We start from the raw sequence: 13,714 nt of genomic DNA on the forward strand, positions 1-13,714 counted from the left end.
ACGATGTCAACCATAGAATTGCGTCTCCCTATCACCCTCAGTCCAGTGGTCAAGTAGAGCTAAGTAACAGAGAGATTAAACTGATTCTGCAAAAGACTGTCAACAGGTCTAGAAAGAATTGGTCTAAGAAGCTCGATGATGCACTGTGGGCTTATAGAACTGCCTATAAGAATCCCATGGGCATGTCTCCGTACAAAATGGTGTATGGGAAAGCATGTCACTTACCTCTTGAGCTAAAGCATAAAGCTTATTGGGCAATCAAAGAGCTCAACTTTGATTTCAAACTTGCCGGTGAGAAGAGGTTATTTGATATTAGCTCGATTGATGAGTGGAGAACTCAGGCATATGAGAATGCCAAGTTGTTCAAAGAGAAGGTTAAGAGGTGGCATGATAACATGATACAAAAGCATGAGTTCAATGTAGGTGATTATGTCTTGCTATATAACTCTCGTTTAAGACTCTTTGCAGGCAAGCTTCTCTCTAAATGGGAAGGTCCCTATGTTGTTGACGAAGTATATCGTTCCGGTGCTATCAAGATCAACAACACGGAAGGTAATTGTCCGAGAGTGGTAAATGGGCAGAGAATCAAGCATTATATCTCAGGTACTCCCATAAATGTTGAAAGCAATATTATCAATACCATAACTCCGGAAGAATACCTAAGGGATATTTATCAGGCTATTTCAGACTCCGAAAATGAAGAGGTATGTGATTCGGTAAGAAAACAGAGTCCAAAACTTTTCCAGTAGGAAATTTTCTCCGTTTTGGAATATTAGAAAAAATACAAAAATTGGAAGTAGTCCCGAAAGTGCGCGAGGAGGCGACAAGCCTGTACGGCGCGGGCCCACCCCCTGGCCGCGTCGTGAGGGCTTGTGGCCACATCGTGCGTCTCCCGGACTCTGTTTTCGTGTGGGGTACTCCTTCTGGTCTGAAAAAATCAATATATATACTCCCGTTTGGTCTGACCCCTGCATCACGCAGATTTCCTCTGTTTTTCGTTTCGAGCCTGTTTCTGTTGCAGATCTAGATCGCTATGACTTCCCCAAAAGCTCCAAAGGACAAGATCTTCGAGAAGGTCATCAATACCTACCTCACAGAAGTGTTGCAACACCCTCAATCTATCGAGATGCGTGAGGGGATGTTGCACATCCGTGATGTTGAGGGGCCTAAGAAGACCGGAAGCATGGAGACGAGGCTCGAAGCAATGGAGCAACAAGTCTTCAAGTGCCAAGGGATGGTGGAGCGTGGACTCAACGCCAACCACATGATGATCACGGAGTTCACCAACAAGCACAGGATAGATGCCAATGACATTGGGAAGCACCTCTCCAGGCTCTATGGCAGGGTTGATCAACTCCAGGGCCATATCTATGACCCGCAGAACCAAAACTGTGAGTATGAGTATAGATTTAAATCAATAAGGTTGGCTGCATATTGGAGGATTCCGGAGACTCGTTCATCTTTCCGCGGTGGAGCACCTATGCCTTGGAAGACGAAGGATCAAACTCATGTTGCAACAACTCCACCATCACCACCAAAAGAAGACAACTGAGCATTGGTATGGGCAATCCCCTTGTCTTTTGCCAAGCTTGGGGGAGTTGCCCCGATATCGTATCACCATCACATCTTTTGCCTTTACCTTTGTTTTAGTTTTCCTTTTCAGTTTTCTTTTTCTCTAGTAGTTTAAAAGTCTTAGTATTTTAGTTCTGAGTTTTGCTTTGTGTCACCCCCGATGTATTCTTGCTCGTGAGCCTTATAATAAAGAGTGTCTTAGTTGAAGGGCTTTGCCTCTTGCCATGATCAAAAGAGTGAGAATAGAACAAAAGCATGAAAAATCATGTAATGATCTCATGGAAAGTGATGGCTTCACATATAAAAAGAATGAGGATTGAAACTTGTTGAGGGTAGGCAAACGTAGACCTTGGTCATGGTTGCAATTAATAGGAAGTGATCAAGAAGGAGAGGTTCACATATAAATATATCATCTCTGACACCATCTATGATTGTGAACACTGACCAAACTATTGCATGCCTAGAAGTAGATGTTGGACAAGGAAGACAACATAATGAATTGTGTTTGCTTGGCTCTGAACAATGTTATATGATTAGCGATCCCTTAGCATGTGACGATTGCTTCCACCTCATATTAGCCAAAACTCCCGCACCAAGTAGAGATACTACTTGGGCATCCATAAACCATCAACCCAGTTTTGCCATGAGTGTCCACCATACCTACCTATGGATTGAATAAGATCCCTCAAGTAAGTTGTCGTCGGTGCAAGCAATAAAAATTGCTCTCTAATATGTATGATCTATTAGTGTGTGGAAAATAAGCTTTGTACGAACCTGTGATGAGGAAGACATAAAAGCGACATACTGCATAATAAAGTTCCTTATCACAGGAGGCACTATAAAGTGACGTTCCTCCGCACTAAGAGGACACGCATCCAAACCTCAAAAGCGCATGACAACCTCTGCTTCCCTCTGCGAAGGGCCTATCTTGTACCTTTACTTTTTTCCCTTGAAAGAGTCATGGTGATGTTCACCAATTCCATATTTCGCCTTTGTCTTGGCTACCGTCATATGCTTGGGAAAGATCTATATTCATATGTCAATTTGGAGGTAGGCATTCATGAATTATTATTGTTGACATTACCCTTGAGGTAAGCAATTGGGAGGCAAAACTATAAGCCCCTATCTTTCTCTGTGTCCAGCTGAAACTTTGATCTCATGAGTACCACGTGAGTTGTGGCAATTGTAGAGAACGAAAGAATGCTTGAGTATGTGGATTTGCTTTACAAGCTCTTATTTGACTCTTTCTGATGTTGTGATAAATTGCAATTGCTTCAATGACTAAAGGTATCGGTTGTTACTTCTCGGTAAGGTTCTTGATCCATGCTTTACTTTGTGAAGGAATTATCACCTTAGCATGAGAGATTATATGTTGGTATTGCTGTTGTGATCTTGATCATGATGCATGCATGTTCGTATCTTGTTTTGTCGACACCTCTCTCCCAAAACATGTGGACATATTTATTGAGCTCGGCTTTCGATTGAGGACAAGCAAGGTCTAAGCTTGGGGGAGTTGATACGTCCATTTTGCATCATGTTTTCATGTTGATATTTATCGCTTCTTTGGCTATTATTTCACTTCACGGTACAATTCTTATGCCTTTTCTCTCTTATTTTGCAAGGTTTACATGAAGAGGGAGAATACCGGCAACTGGAATTCTGGCCTGAAAGTGGAGCAAAGTTGAGATACCTATTCTGCGAAACTCCAAACGCCGTAAAAATCAACGAGGATATTTTTTCCCGATTTATCAAAAATACTCGGCCGAAGAAGTGCCAGAGGGGCACCAGGGGGTTCCCACAAGCCTGCACGGCGCGGCCACCCCCCCCCCCCCAGGTCGCGCCATGAGGGCTTGTGGGCAACCCACTAGACCACTTGCTCCCCTCTTTTGCTATATGGAGGGTTTCGTCCAGGAAAAAAAATCAGGCAGGAGCTTTTTCGTGGTTTCGCCGCCGCCACGAGGCGGAACTTGAGCAGAACCAATCTAGAGCTCTTGCAGGACGATCCTGTCGGGGAAACTTCCCTCCCGGAGGGGGAAATCGTCGCCATCGTCATCACCAACACTCCTCTCATCGGAGGGGACTCGTCACCATCAACATCTTCATCAGCACCATCTCATCTCCAAACCCTAGTTCATCACTTGTAACCAATCTCCTTCTCGCGACTCCGATTGGTACTTGTAAGGTTGCTAGTAGTGTTGATAAATCTTTGTAGTTGATGCTAGTTGGATTATTTGGTGGAAGAGTTTATGTTCAGTAGTCATGTGAATTTGGTATTCGTTCGGTATTTTGATGTGTTGTATGTTGTTTTTCCTCTAGTGGTGTTATGTGAACGTCGACTACATAACACTTCACCATTATTTGGGCCTAGAGTAAGGCATTGGGAAGTAGTAAGTAGATGATGGGTTGCTAGAGTGACAGAAGCTTAAACCCTAGTTTATGTGTTACTTCGTAAGGGGCTGATTTGGATCCACTAGTTTAATGCTATGGTTAGACTTTGTCTTAATTCTTCTTTCGTAGTTGCGGATGCTTGCGAGAGGGGTTAATCATAAGTGGGATGCTTGTCCAAGTAAGGGCGATACCTAAGCGCTGGTCCACCCACATATCAAACTATGAAAGTAACGAACGTGAATCATATGAACATGATGAAAAGTAGCATGACAGAAATTCGCGTGTGTCCTCGGGAGCGTTTTTCCTCCTATAAGACTTTGTCCAGGCTTGTCCCCTGCTACAAAAGGGATTGGGCCACTTTGCTGCACCGTTGCTACTTTTGTTACTTGTTGCTTGCTACGAATCATCTCACCACACAATCACTTGTTACCGACAATTTCAGTGCGTGCAGATTTTACCTTGCTGAAAATCACTTCTCACATCCTTCTGCTCCTCGTTGGGTTCGACACTCTTACTTATCGAAAGGACTAGATTGATCCCCTATACTTGTGGGTCATCAGACGCCGAGGTAGACGTTGTACAGGCGTACTCAGCCTCGGGGTAGCGCGTGCTGGGACGCAAAGTCCCAGTCCGAGCCCGAGTGACCGCACCGATGAGGGGTGCGGGTGCTGCCGGCCGACCAGAAAATGAGCCCGACGAGGTGGATGTGGAGCCGAGCTCCAAGGGCGCCGACGTGGCGTCAGCGGGGGCGGCACGTGGGGCGTCCAGGAGGACGACCGCGCCGGCGGTGCCGCTAGGGGGAGCAGCCGATCCCGGGGCCACCAAATCCCCAGAAGAGGAAGGTGCAGCCGGGGCGGTGGGGGTGCTCGGCGGGGTAGCAGGCTCGCCAGGGGTGATGGCAGGGGCGAGCCTGGTCGCGGAGGGCACCGTGGGGAGCTCAGACGCTGGCGGGACCTGCTGGAATGGAAACACAAACTCATCAAAGTAAATGTGTCGCAAGGTGTAGACACGATGGGACACTGGATCATAGCACCGGTAACCTTTGGTGTTGGGAGGGTAACCAAGAAAGATGCAAGGAACCGAACGGAGAGCAAGTTTATGTGGGCTGGTGGATGCGGTGTTAGGATAACAAAGACACCCAAAAATGCGAAGACCATCATAGGATGGAGCCGCACCGAAAAGGAGTTGATGAGGAGCATAGTTCCAGCGAGGACGACACGGGCGGATGTTAAGTAGTAGGCTGGCGGTGGCAAGAGCATCCGGCCAGAATCGAGGTGGCACGTTGGAGTGGAAGAGCAACGTGCAGACACAGTCATTGAGAGTGCGAATGACGCGCGCAGCGCGACCGTTTTGTTGGGAGGTGTAGGTGGCGGCGACGTGGGGCGGCGGCGGCGGCTACAGATGGCAGCGGCGGCGGCGGCCCGAGGAGGCAGCTAGGCTAGGGTTGCGGAAGCTAGGGTAGGATCGAGACGGTGAATGATACCATGTTAGTTTTGGAGAGAAGGAATTGTGCATCGATAATTCCCATTGATCGTGCAATGGGCACATATATAGGTATAAGGGGTGCGACCGGTCTCTTGTCTCCCAAGAAAGAGATAAATACAAAGGGAACATAGACACTACAAGTACGACGTACAAATCCGGATCTACATACGTACAAACATGTTTAACACCATGTATATGAATATTAGCCGACGAGGTGTAGAGTTGGACACGAGATGTGCAGTCTATGGACGCCTTTTTGAGGATAGTGGGCACCTATTCTTTAAGTGTAAGCTTGTAAAACAGAGATGGAGGGCCCTTCTACTAGAATAAGAACGGAGTCATCTCTCCCTGTTGAGATCAGTGAATGTGGTTGTTCACGCAATTCTGCAACTCCCGCATGAAAAGGAACTCTAGATTATTGCCTTACTATGGCTGTGATGGACTGACCAAAACCGTGATAACCACTCGGAGAAACAACAAAACATATATGAATTCCAATTCTTTGTCAGATATCATGTTCACGAGTGGAAGGACGATTTTACAAGCGAGCACATGTGCTAGCGGCTCTAGTGCAGGTTTAGACCATGGTACCAGGCGTATTTCATATGATGACTACCCAGTTAATACAACATGTGTGGTAACCGATGATTATGTCGTGTCGTAAATCTACTACCCTATAAAAGGATGAAAGGGTAAATCCAACTTCAAATATGGACCGTCTAATCATACAATCAAGGGTCTAAATATTTTATTAACTCTCGAAGCCCTCGCGTCGCCCTCCCCCTAGGGTGACTCGGGGGAGCCCGGAAACCTAGCTGCCGCAGCCAAGCACTCCCTCCTCCTCTTCCTCCGCCGTCGCCGCGGGACGCTGCCGGGCTAAGCCCGGGTGCCGACGACGGTGGCGGGGGATCTCCTCTCTCACGCGTCTCCGGGTTGGGGCGGGACCCCTAGGCGTGTGGCGGCGTGGCCGATCTGGATTCCGTGGCGCGGCGGATGGCCGGCCCGTCCTCAGACGGCGGCGGCTAGGCGCGACGGGCGGTCCAGTCACGGACGGCGGCGTGGGATGTGGGTGCAGCGACCGGCCTTTCTAGGCTGCGGCGACGTGCAAACTTTCTTCAGATCGACAGTGGCGGCGTGGAGGGCCTGGTGGTTTCGTCGGCAGCACATCCGGTCAGATTTGTTCTGACCGATGCGACCGGCGGTGGTGGTCATCTCTTCCGTCAGAGGTGGTCGGCATGAGGTTGGATGTTCGGATCTTCAAATCCATGATCCAATACTGGCTGCGAGTCGGGGAGACATAGTTGCCGGTGAAAACCGAGCCGACGGCGAGCGATGGCGGCGTTCTACGTCGTTACCTTGATGAAGGCATCGTTGTGTGACTTATGTCAACCCACTCATACTGCTTTGGGGGAAACCCTAGGATCTGGTCTTCCAGATCGGACGATGACGGTACTGCGGTGGCGTTTCTCTCTTGTGAGCATCGTTTGTGGAGCAGTGCTGGTGGTCAGAGGCAGGAGGTGGAGCGGCTTCGTCTTGCACGGAGCTTCGATGGAGATGTCAAGTCATGCCTGGCCGTCAGGTGCTATGCTTTGTCATGCCTGGTCGGCAGGTGCTACGCACGACAGATCTTTCATAGACTTCAAGTTGTGTTGGCTGGTGGTACTTGGCGGCATGGAGCTGAGGTGTAGCTGTGGCGACCGCGACGTGCTCAACAGTTCGTGCGCAGGGTGGTGGTGGTGTTGGGCGCCGTGGTGGCGTTGACGGCAGATAGACCAGGCAAGGATGATGCGTCAGTACAACTCTGAAGATGGAGTAGTGGCAGTTGGCGGCGACGGCCTCTGAGAGCATGCCGGACCGGTGGGTGCCCCATACCCGGTAAGTGGCTTGGTTGGGGCCTCAGGTCTTAGATGTTAGGCTTGTCTGCGAGGTTTGTGGTATTATGCCCAGACTATTAGCATCCCTTTATCAGATGGATAGGAGTAGCGACACTTGTCGCCTAGACGGTGGCTTCAGACTTATTGTTATATTTTTTTGTAAGGTCATTTATGAATAATTAATAAAATGGTTGCATACATCGTCCAGATGCAGAGGCCGGGACGATCCTCCTTTTCTAAAAAAATAGTATATACTTTATTAACGAAATTGTCTTAGTTAACGAAATGCTAACCCATCACATCGATCCCGCACTTCTTTGCCCTGCCAACCGCTCCCGCCTCTCCTTCACGCCCAGCCCAGCCCCTGCACCCACCGCCTAGCCATGCCGCCTCCGAGCCCAGCCCTTTCACCCGCCGCCCAGCCATGCTGCCGCCCCGCGGGCGCCTGCGCCGCCCAACCACGCCGCACCTCAGCGGCTCGACGAACCATGGACATGGCTGCTGCCCTGCACCTCAGCAGCTTTACAGCAGGCACTAAACATGGATTAATGAAGCAGCTGCCTAGACCAATTTTTTGATCCATTAGGTTCAGCCATGTAGCTTCGCGGTCGTCGAGCACAACAGGATCAGGTCCGCCCTTAATTTTTCTAGGGTAGTGCATAAGCAATACAATCTACATTTTCCCTAATTGTCTCCATTCCAAATTTCGTCCATATTAATTCCGCCTTTGGAGCAAATTTGGTCCAACAGTTCAAGATGTGCTTGTAGGTTCGATCCGTGCAAGTTTAAGGACATAATGCAAGATTAGTATGCAAGTTTGGGTACCAATTTGATGATACACGACCAGTAATACTTGTTTCTCTTCCCTGAACATGTTAATTTAATTATTGGAAGATTACCCTCACTAATTAGTTTTTGAAAAAGGTGTGATGGCACCGGGGGGTCCCGACACCCTTTTATCCGGTGCGTTCATCGGTTACAAGATTTCTGCTGTGGACTGCACAGTAGCAAGCCACTTGCATTGTCAGGTCAATTAAGCTGGCGTTTTACAGAGACAAAGAGGGCAGGTCCTAGGTTTTAGCTGCCTGAGCAGGGAGGTCACGGATAACACCTTTTCGTGCTGGAGAGAGGACAGGCGGGCCATCGGTGAAAAGACAGCACGTTGCATGATGTGTGTCTCGTGTAGACTACAGTACATTCTGCAACGCGTCACATCAACGCGATACCATCGGAGTTTCAGATGTTTAGGTTATTTTCTTCAGTTTTTGACTTCCTAGTACTTTGTTCACGTAGAAAAAAAGCAACTGTGCCCATGGGATGGGATGTGGATGGCTAGATTACTACTCCTCTACGGCCCTGTTTGGATCCTAGTTTGAGCTGGTTTGGGTTTAACTAGCCTTAAAATATCCAAACATAAAGGTTAGATTAGAGCTAGTTGCATCTAACTCACCTAAAAAAACTAGCCCACACAAGAGGTGCTAATTGGAGCTAATTCTCATGGGATTCATTAAAAAATATTTTTCTCTCTCTCCTACCAGCCAAGAGATGTTAATTGGAGCTAGTTTTCATGGGGCCCATTAAAAAATCACTTTTCTCTTTTCATAAAGTGCATCTATTATCAATCTAACCCTTTTATCCAAACACCTATTTAGCTAGAGTTAGTTTAGGGTTAGTCATGAACTAGAAACTAACTCTAACCACTAGCTAAGCTAGAGTATCCAACAGGGCTATAACTTTGTTGTCTGTTCATCGGAGTCACGTGTGTAGATGGCGAGAAGCCCTAGAACGCGACCGGGTCAAAGGAATCTCAAATGAACATCCCTATGCTATGCGGTCGGTCAATTACTGTTCATGTCATGTACATATCACAGAAGTGGCAGGGAGTCGTCCTGATCTCGAGAGAAGGGAAATTGACACAAACGGTGCAGATACTGGGGTGTCGGGACAACCGGGAGTCAAAAAATCCAGTCTCTTCTTAGTTTTTGCTTTGCATATCATTTTTTCCCAAGATTGAATAGCACTCTCCAGTGAGAAATAAGGGTTGTTGTGAGTTGTGACTTTCAGAAAAAGTTTCTATCTTCCTTGTATTTCCACACTAGCTAGCTACTTATATATTTTCTTCAGTACTTTCCTCAATTTTAGCTACTTTACTCACATGAAATGTCTAGTTCGTCATTTTTTCCAGGTTTATGACGTTAGCAATCGGTTTGTTGTACAAAAGGATAACTTATTACTGTTATACCTAGAGTGTGAATTCTTTCTACCATGTGTTTTGCTGTACATGCAGGTCCCGATGATTTCTCGTAGCATGTACAAAACTAATACCATTGTTTGGTGTAACCATGTTGAAGATTTACACTTTGTGCATGCATGCAGTCAGACTTTAAATTAGAATGTGCTTTACTATTACGTATTGCGGACTTTTTCTTTGAGAGGTCCCACACAGGCATATGTGTCTACATATCGAATGGAATCGAGGAAGTTATAATGATGGTTTCTACAAATAGCTTACTAGACGTAATGGTTGAACCCCATCGCAACAGCACCCTGCCCTCCCCCTCCTAGCATCGCTGCTACCACGATGTGCCCTCCCTCTCACTAGTGTTGCTACAGCGAGTCCCTAGTCAAACGGCGATTGGCATCGTTTATCTCATGGCCTTGCAGATCTGCCACACTGTGGTCACGCTCATCGTCATTCGTCGTACCACCTCACGGGAACGTGCGCTGCTGAGTTTGGACACCACAAGTACGCCCGTGCCACCGCAAGGTCCGTAATAAGATTGCTACCAGGGAGTAGAAGGGAGGATATGCAGATCATGAGGGTCCCCCACTCCTTCATCCCCAGGTATTTACATCACATAATTGTTGGGTTCGGTTCTGTAGTCAAATGATGGCATATGATTGGCCGTGTAGCATCATCATAACTGTGCCTTTCTTGTTTGATGTAGTGGTATACTGGTAGTGGAATCGCTATACACAGAAGAACCAAGGCATCTCTGACTATAAAAGCTGATGAGTTGTAGCTGCAAATTTTGAATTCCTTCTCATTTAGAGCTTCAGCTTACGCTCTTCTAATTTGCAACAATTTTCCTCATCTAATGACACTCAATTTTTCTTGCATGACTATGGACTAGGCTGATAACATATTCATGAAAATACTTGAGAATGCATCGGCATTCCAAGCTTCAGAAGGTCCACTCTCTAGCGCAATAAAGCTGGACTGTTTGCTTACCGTACTTTAACCTATCCTCATATGATTTTGGTTATATTTTTTTTCCTTTCTTCCAATTGTTCCAATGGGATGTACTTAGCAGGATCGAGAGTAGAGTGTCGCATGGTGGAAGCAAGTTAGTTGGTAAGAACTGACTCTTATTAAGCTCACTTAATATATATCCTGTTTATAAGAATTTTAACTTACATTCATCTTATGATTGTGTGTGCAAGTTTGATTCTATAATTAATCTAACTAATGGCAAGAAAAAGTGACGTGTGCTAGAGGTGAACTATTTATTGTCTTCTAGTGAGCACTTCAGTTAACATAGTGTTATCTGAAATAATTAGAAACCATTCATGTGTTTGTAACACGGGTAGAATGTGGACTGCTAGGAGCTGTGATTAAACAAATCATGGAGAATGGATGGAATTTACATGTAACGAGATTTCAGGAAGAAATAACATATTTTATGGCATGTATAAATAATAATAAAAATATCCCGTGAATAGTCATAAACAAGCATCAAAAATTGCTTTTTTTACCCAAACCACATAAAATGTCCTTTTACACCGAAACTTTATATACGAACATACAATGTTCGGGTGAACACACAAGATTTTTTTTATTTTTATTTTTTTACTTTTTAAAATGTGTATTTAGATAATAGGTGCATCTGCAACTTTTTTTGTAATTTTTTAGCGTCCATATTAGGTGAACTCCTAAGGATACTCACAGCCTTGCTAGCTACCCAGTCTTGCGATGGCGTTATGGTCTTCACCCTGCTGCTTGAAACACAATCATGTTGATCAACTAAAACTGTGACCTGCACATACAGAATTTAAAAATGGAGGAAAGTTATATAGTAAATACACATAAACAGAGATACAAAAATTAAATGATGAATGGATGTTATATAGTTAGCCATATATCATCTTTACAGTACTTTTATCATCCTGTAGGCTGCCAACAATCCTCCAAGGACAATCCTCACTTGACTTGCAAAACCCTCTAAATCTCTTCTTATCCGACTTCTTCGTGCCTAGATCAAACTCCTCATTGATGGCAAATTGCCTCACTGCTAACCTGAATTCCTTCATTGATGGATACATTGTTCCAAGGTCCATTTTTGGGTGGTCTTTATCATACGTAATCACTACCTCATTTGGTATGACATCACTAACAGGAATGGCAGCACCATCATTATCAGTACTTTGCTCAACCATTCTACGACCCTTTGGTTCACTCTTATATTTTTTCTCTTCCTCATCCTGCAAGCCCAAAATATCACATAACTGATCATCACTCAGTAGTTCAATTCTATCTTCGTCATCATGTGTCTCCACTATCTGCAAGTTATCCCAATCAACTTCTGAAAAAGGTGTTGCCTCAAACTATAACGGATCATCAATACTACTCCCCAACACGACCTCTGCTTCATGCCTACTTGAAACAATTCAGAAATCATGAACACAAGTTTGGGTTAGCGGTACATTATAGATGTGATTAGAAATTATCAAATACAAACAGTACACTACAGATGTAAATTGGCAGCCCTGGGACAATAAACAGTATGAGAACAGTTTACATCTTTTTCTTCATATTGATAGATGTAAGCAGTATACTACATATGTAAACTGTTTGTATGCAGATGTAAATTGTTTGTATTTATACCGTCCTTTTCATCTCTGAAAACTGCAGAAACTTAAACCGATCCTGGGACACATTGACAGTCCTTTTCATCTCTGAAAACTGTAGAAAGTGAAAGAATAGCAGCATTATACCGTTCAGAATCCATGAATAAGGCGTCGACGAGATCGATGGCAGACGACGTTGACGAGAGCATCGACGAGATCAGCGGCAGACGACGTTGACGAGAGCGTCGACGAGATCAACGGCAGACAACATTGACGAGAGCGTCGACGAGATCAGCGTCACGACGTTGACGAGATCGGCGGCGCACGATGTTGAAGAGATCGGCGGCCGCTGCATATAGGCGATTGGTGGCGCCAGCATACACGTATTCTGGGTAGCAGATGCGCGTTGTATCAATTCGGAGATCTCATACGTGAACATATAATCAGGGATAGTTTGGTATTTTCCTGTGTTTATAAATGTAAAAAAATAAAAAAAAATCACTAAAAGGAGGGAAGTGGTATGGTAATCAAGGAGCCAACGATCAGAGTGACAATTTTGCAAAGCCAACGTTGAAAGTGGCAATTTTGCGAAATCATGTATTGAAAATGGCAAATAACCAATTTTCTTCTTATTAGCCAAAGTAATCTTCTCTTTGATATCGAACCTAAATATTGTCCAAAAGAAACAAATGGAATCAATGGCGCTCCGAGTTGGCGCTGAGGATTACTATGCTGGTCGCGGAGACATCAAAGGTAGCATTCCTCACATCGACGAGGCGTGACTTTCTGAAGATGGAGGCGACGACGTTCAGGTCGACGCGCCGGTCGACAGCAACCGCGATCGCGCCGCCACGGCGGACGGTGCGCTCGATCTCAGACGCGAACCTGGACGGGAAGAGCGCGCCGGTGAAGGCCGCCGGGTCGCTGGAGAGGACGAGGTCGAAGGCGTCGTCGAAGAACGGGAGGTTGTGCGGGTCCGCACGGCGGACGAGGGGAGGGAAGTCAACGAGATCAACGCCGGTGACGTCCCCCACGCCGGCCACGCGGAGCGCGTCGACCGCTTGCCCCGCTCCGGCGGCGAGGCAGAGAACTCGGGAGGACCTACCGAGGAGGCGCAGCCGGCGGAGCGGATCGATGACGGACGCGGAGAGGGCCGCGTTGTGCCGCTTCCAGCGCGGGGAGGACCGGAGCTTGGCCAGGCGGGTGTCGGGGTCCACCACGCGGCGGGACGCGGCGTCGCAGGAGGTGCGGGGCAAGGGCGCCGTCGACAGCGAGAGGGAGGAATGGGCGAGCGAGCCGCCGAAGCAGGAGGCGGACGGGGAGCGGAACAGGTGCAGCAGGGCGGCGGTGGCCACGGCCGCCAGGGCGATCGCCACGCGGTTCAGCAGCCGCCGGACGTGCCTGTCCATTGCCGGCGCGGGTCGGTGGAGCCAGCGCCACCTCCGGGCTCCGGGTAATGGACCGGTATGTGCGTCCGAGGCTTTCTTCGTCGTGTTGGGCTGGGCTGGGCTGGGCTAACATTTTTACGGCCTAGTTAAGAAAGCAGG

At 47.0% G+C, this 13,714-nt stretch overlaps 1 protein-coding gene across 1 annotated transcript; it reads right to left on the bottom strand.

The window, feature by feature from the left end:
• Positions 1–12,712: 12,712 nt before the first annotated feature.
• Positions 12,713–13,576, bottom strand: LOC123440344. The gene has a single exon (XM_045116916.1). It carries the CDS (start codon positions 13,574–13,576, stop codon positions 12,863–12,865), a length of 714 nt encoding a protein of 237 aa, XP_044972851.1. The 3' UTR covers positions 12,713–12,862.
• Between the last annotated feature and the right edge of the window lie 138 nt (positions 13,577–13,714).

Source organism: Hordeum vulgare, chromosome 3H (genome assembly GCF_904849725.1).
Source record: "Hordeum vulgare subsp. vulgare chromosome 3H, MorexV3_pseudomolecules_assembly, whole genome shotgun sequence".
Lineage (NCBI taxonomy): Eukaryota > Viridiplantae > Streptophyta > Magnoliopsida > Poales > Poaceae > Hordeum > Hordeum vulgare.

What these genes read in the sequence shown, in the direction of transcription:
- LOC123440344 (XM_045116916.1), bottom strand. Translation starts at nt 13,576, where the DNA reads ATGGACAGGCACGTCCGGCGGCTGCTGAACCGCGTGGCGATCGCCCTG.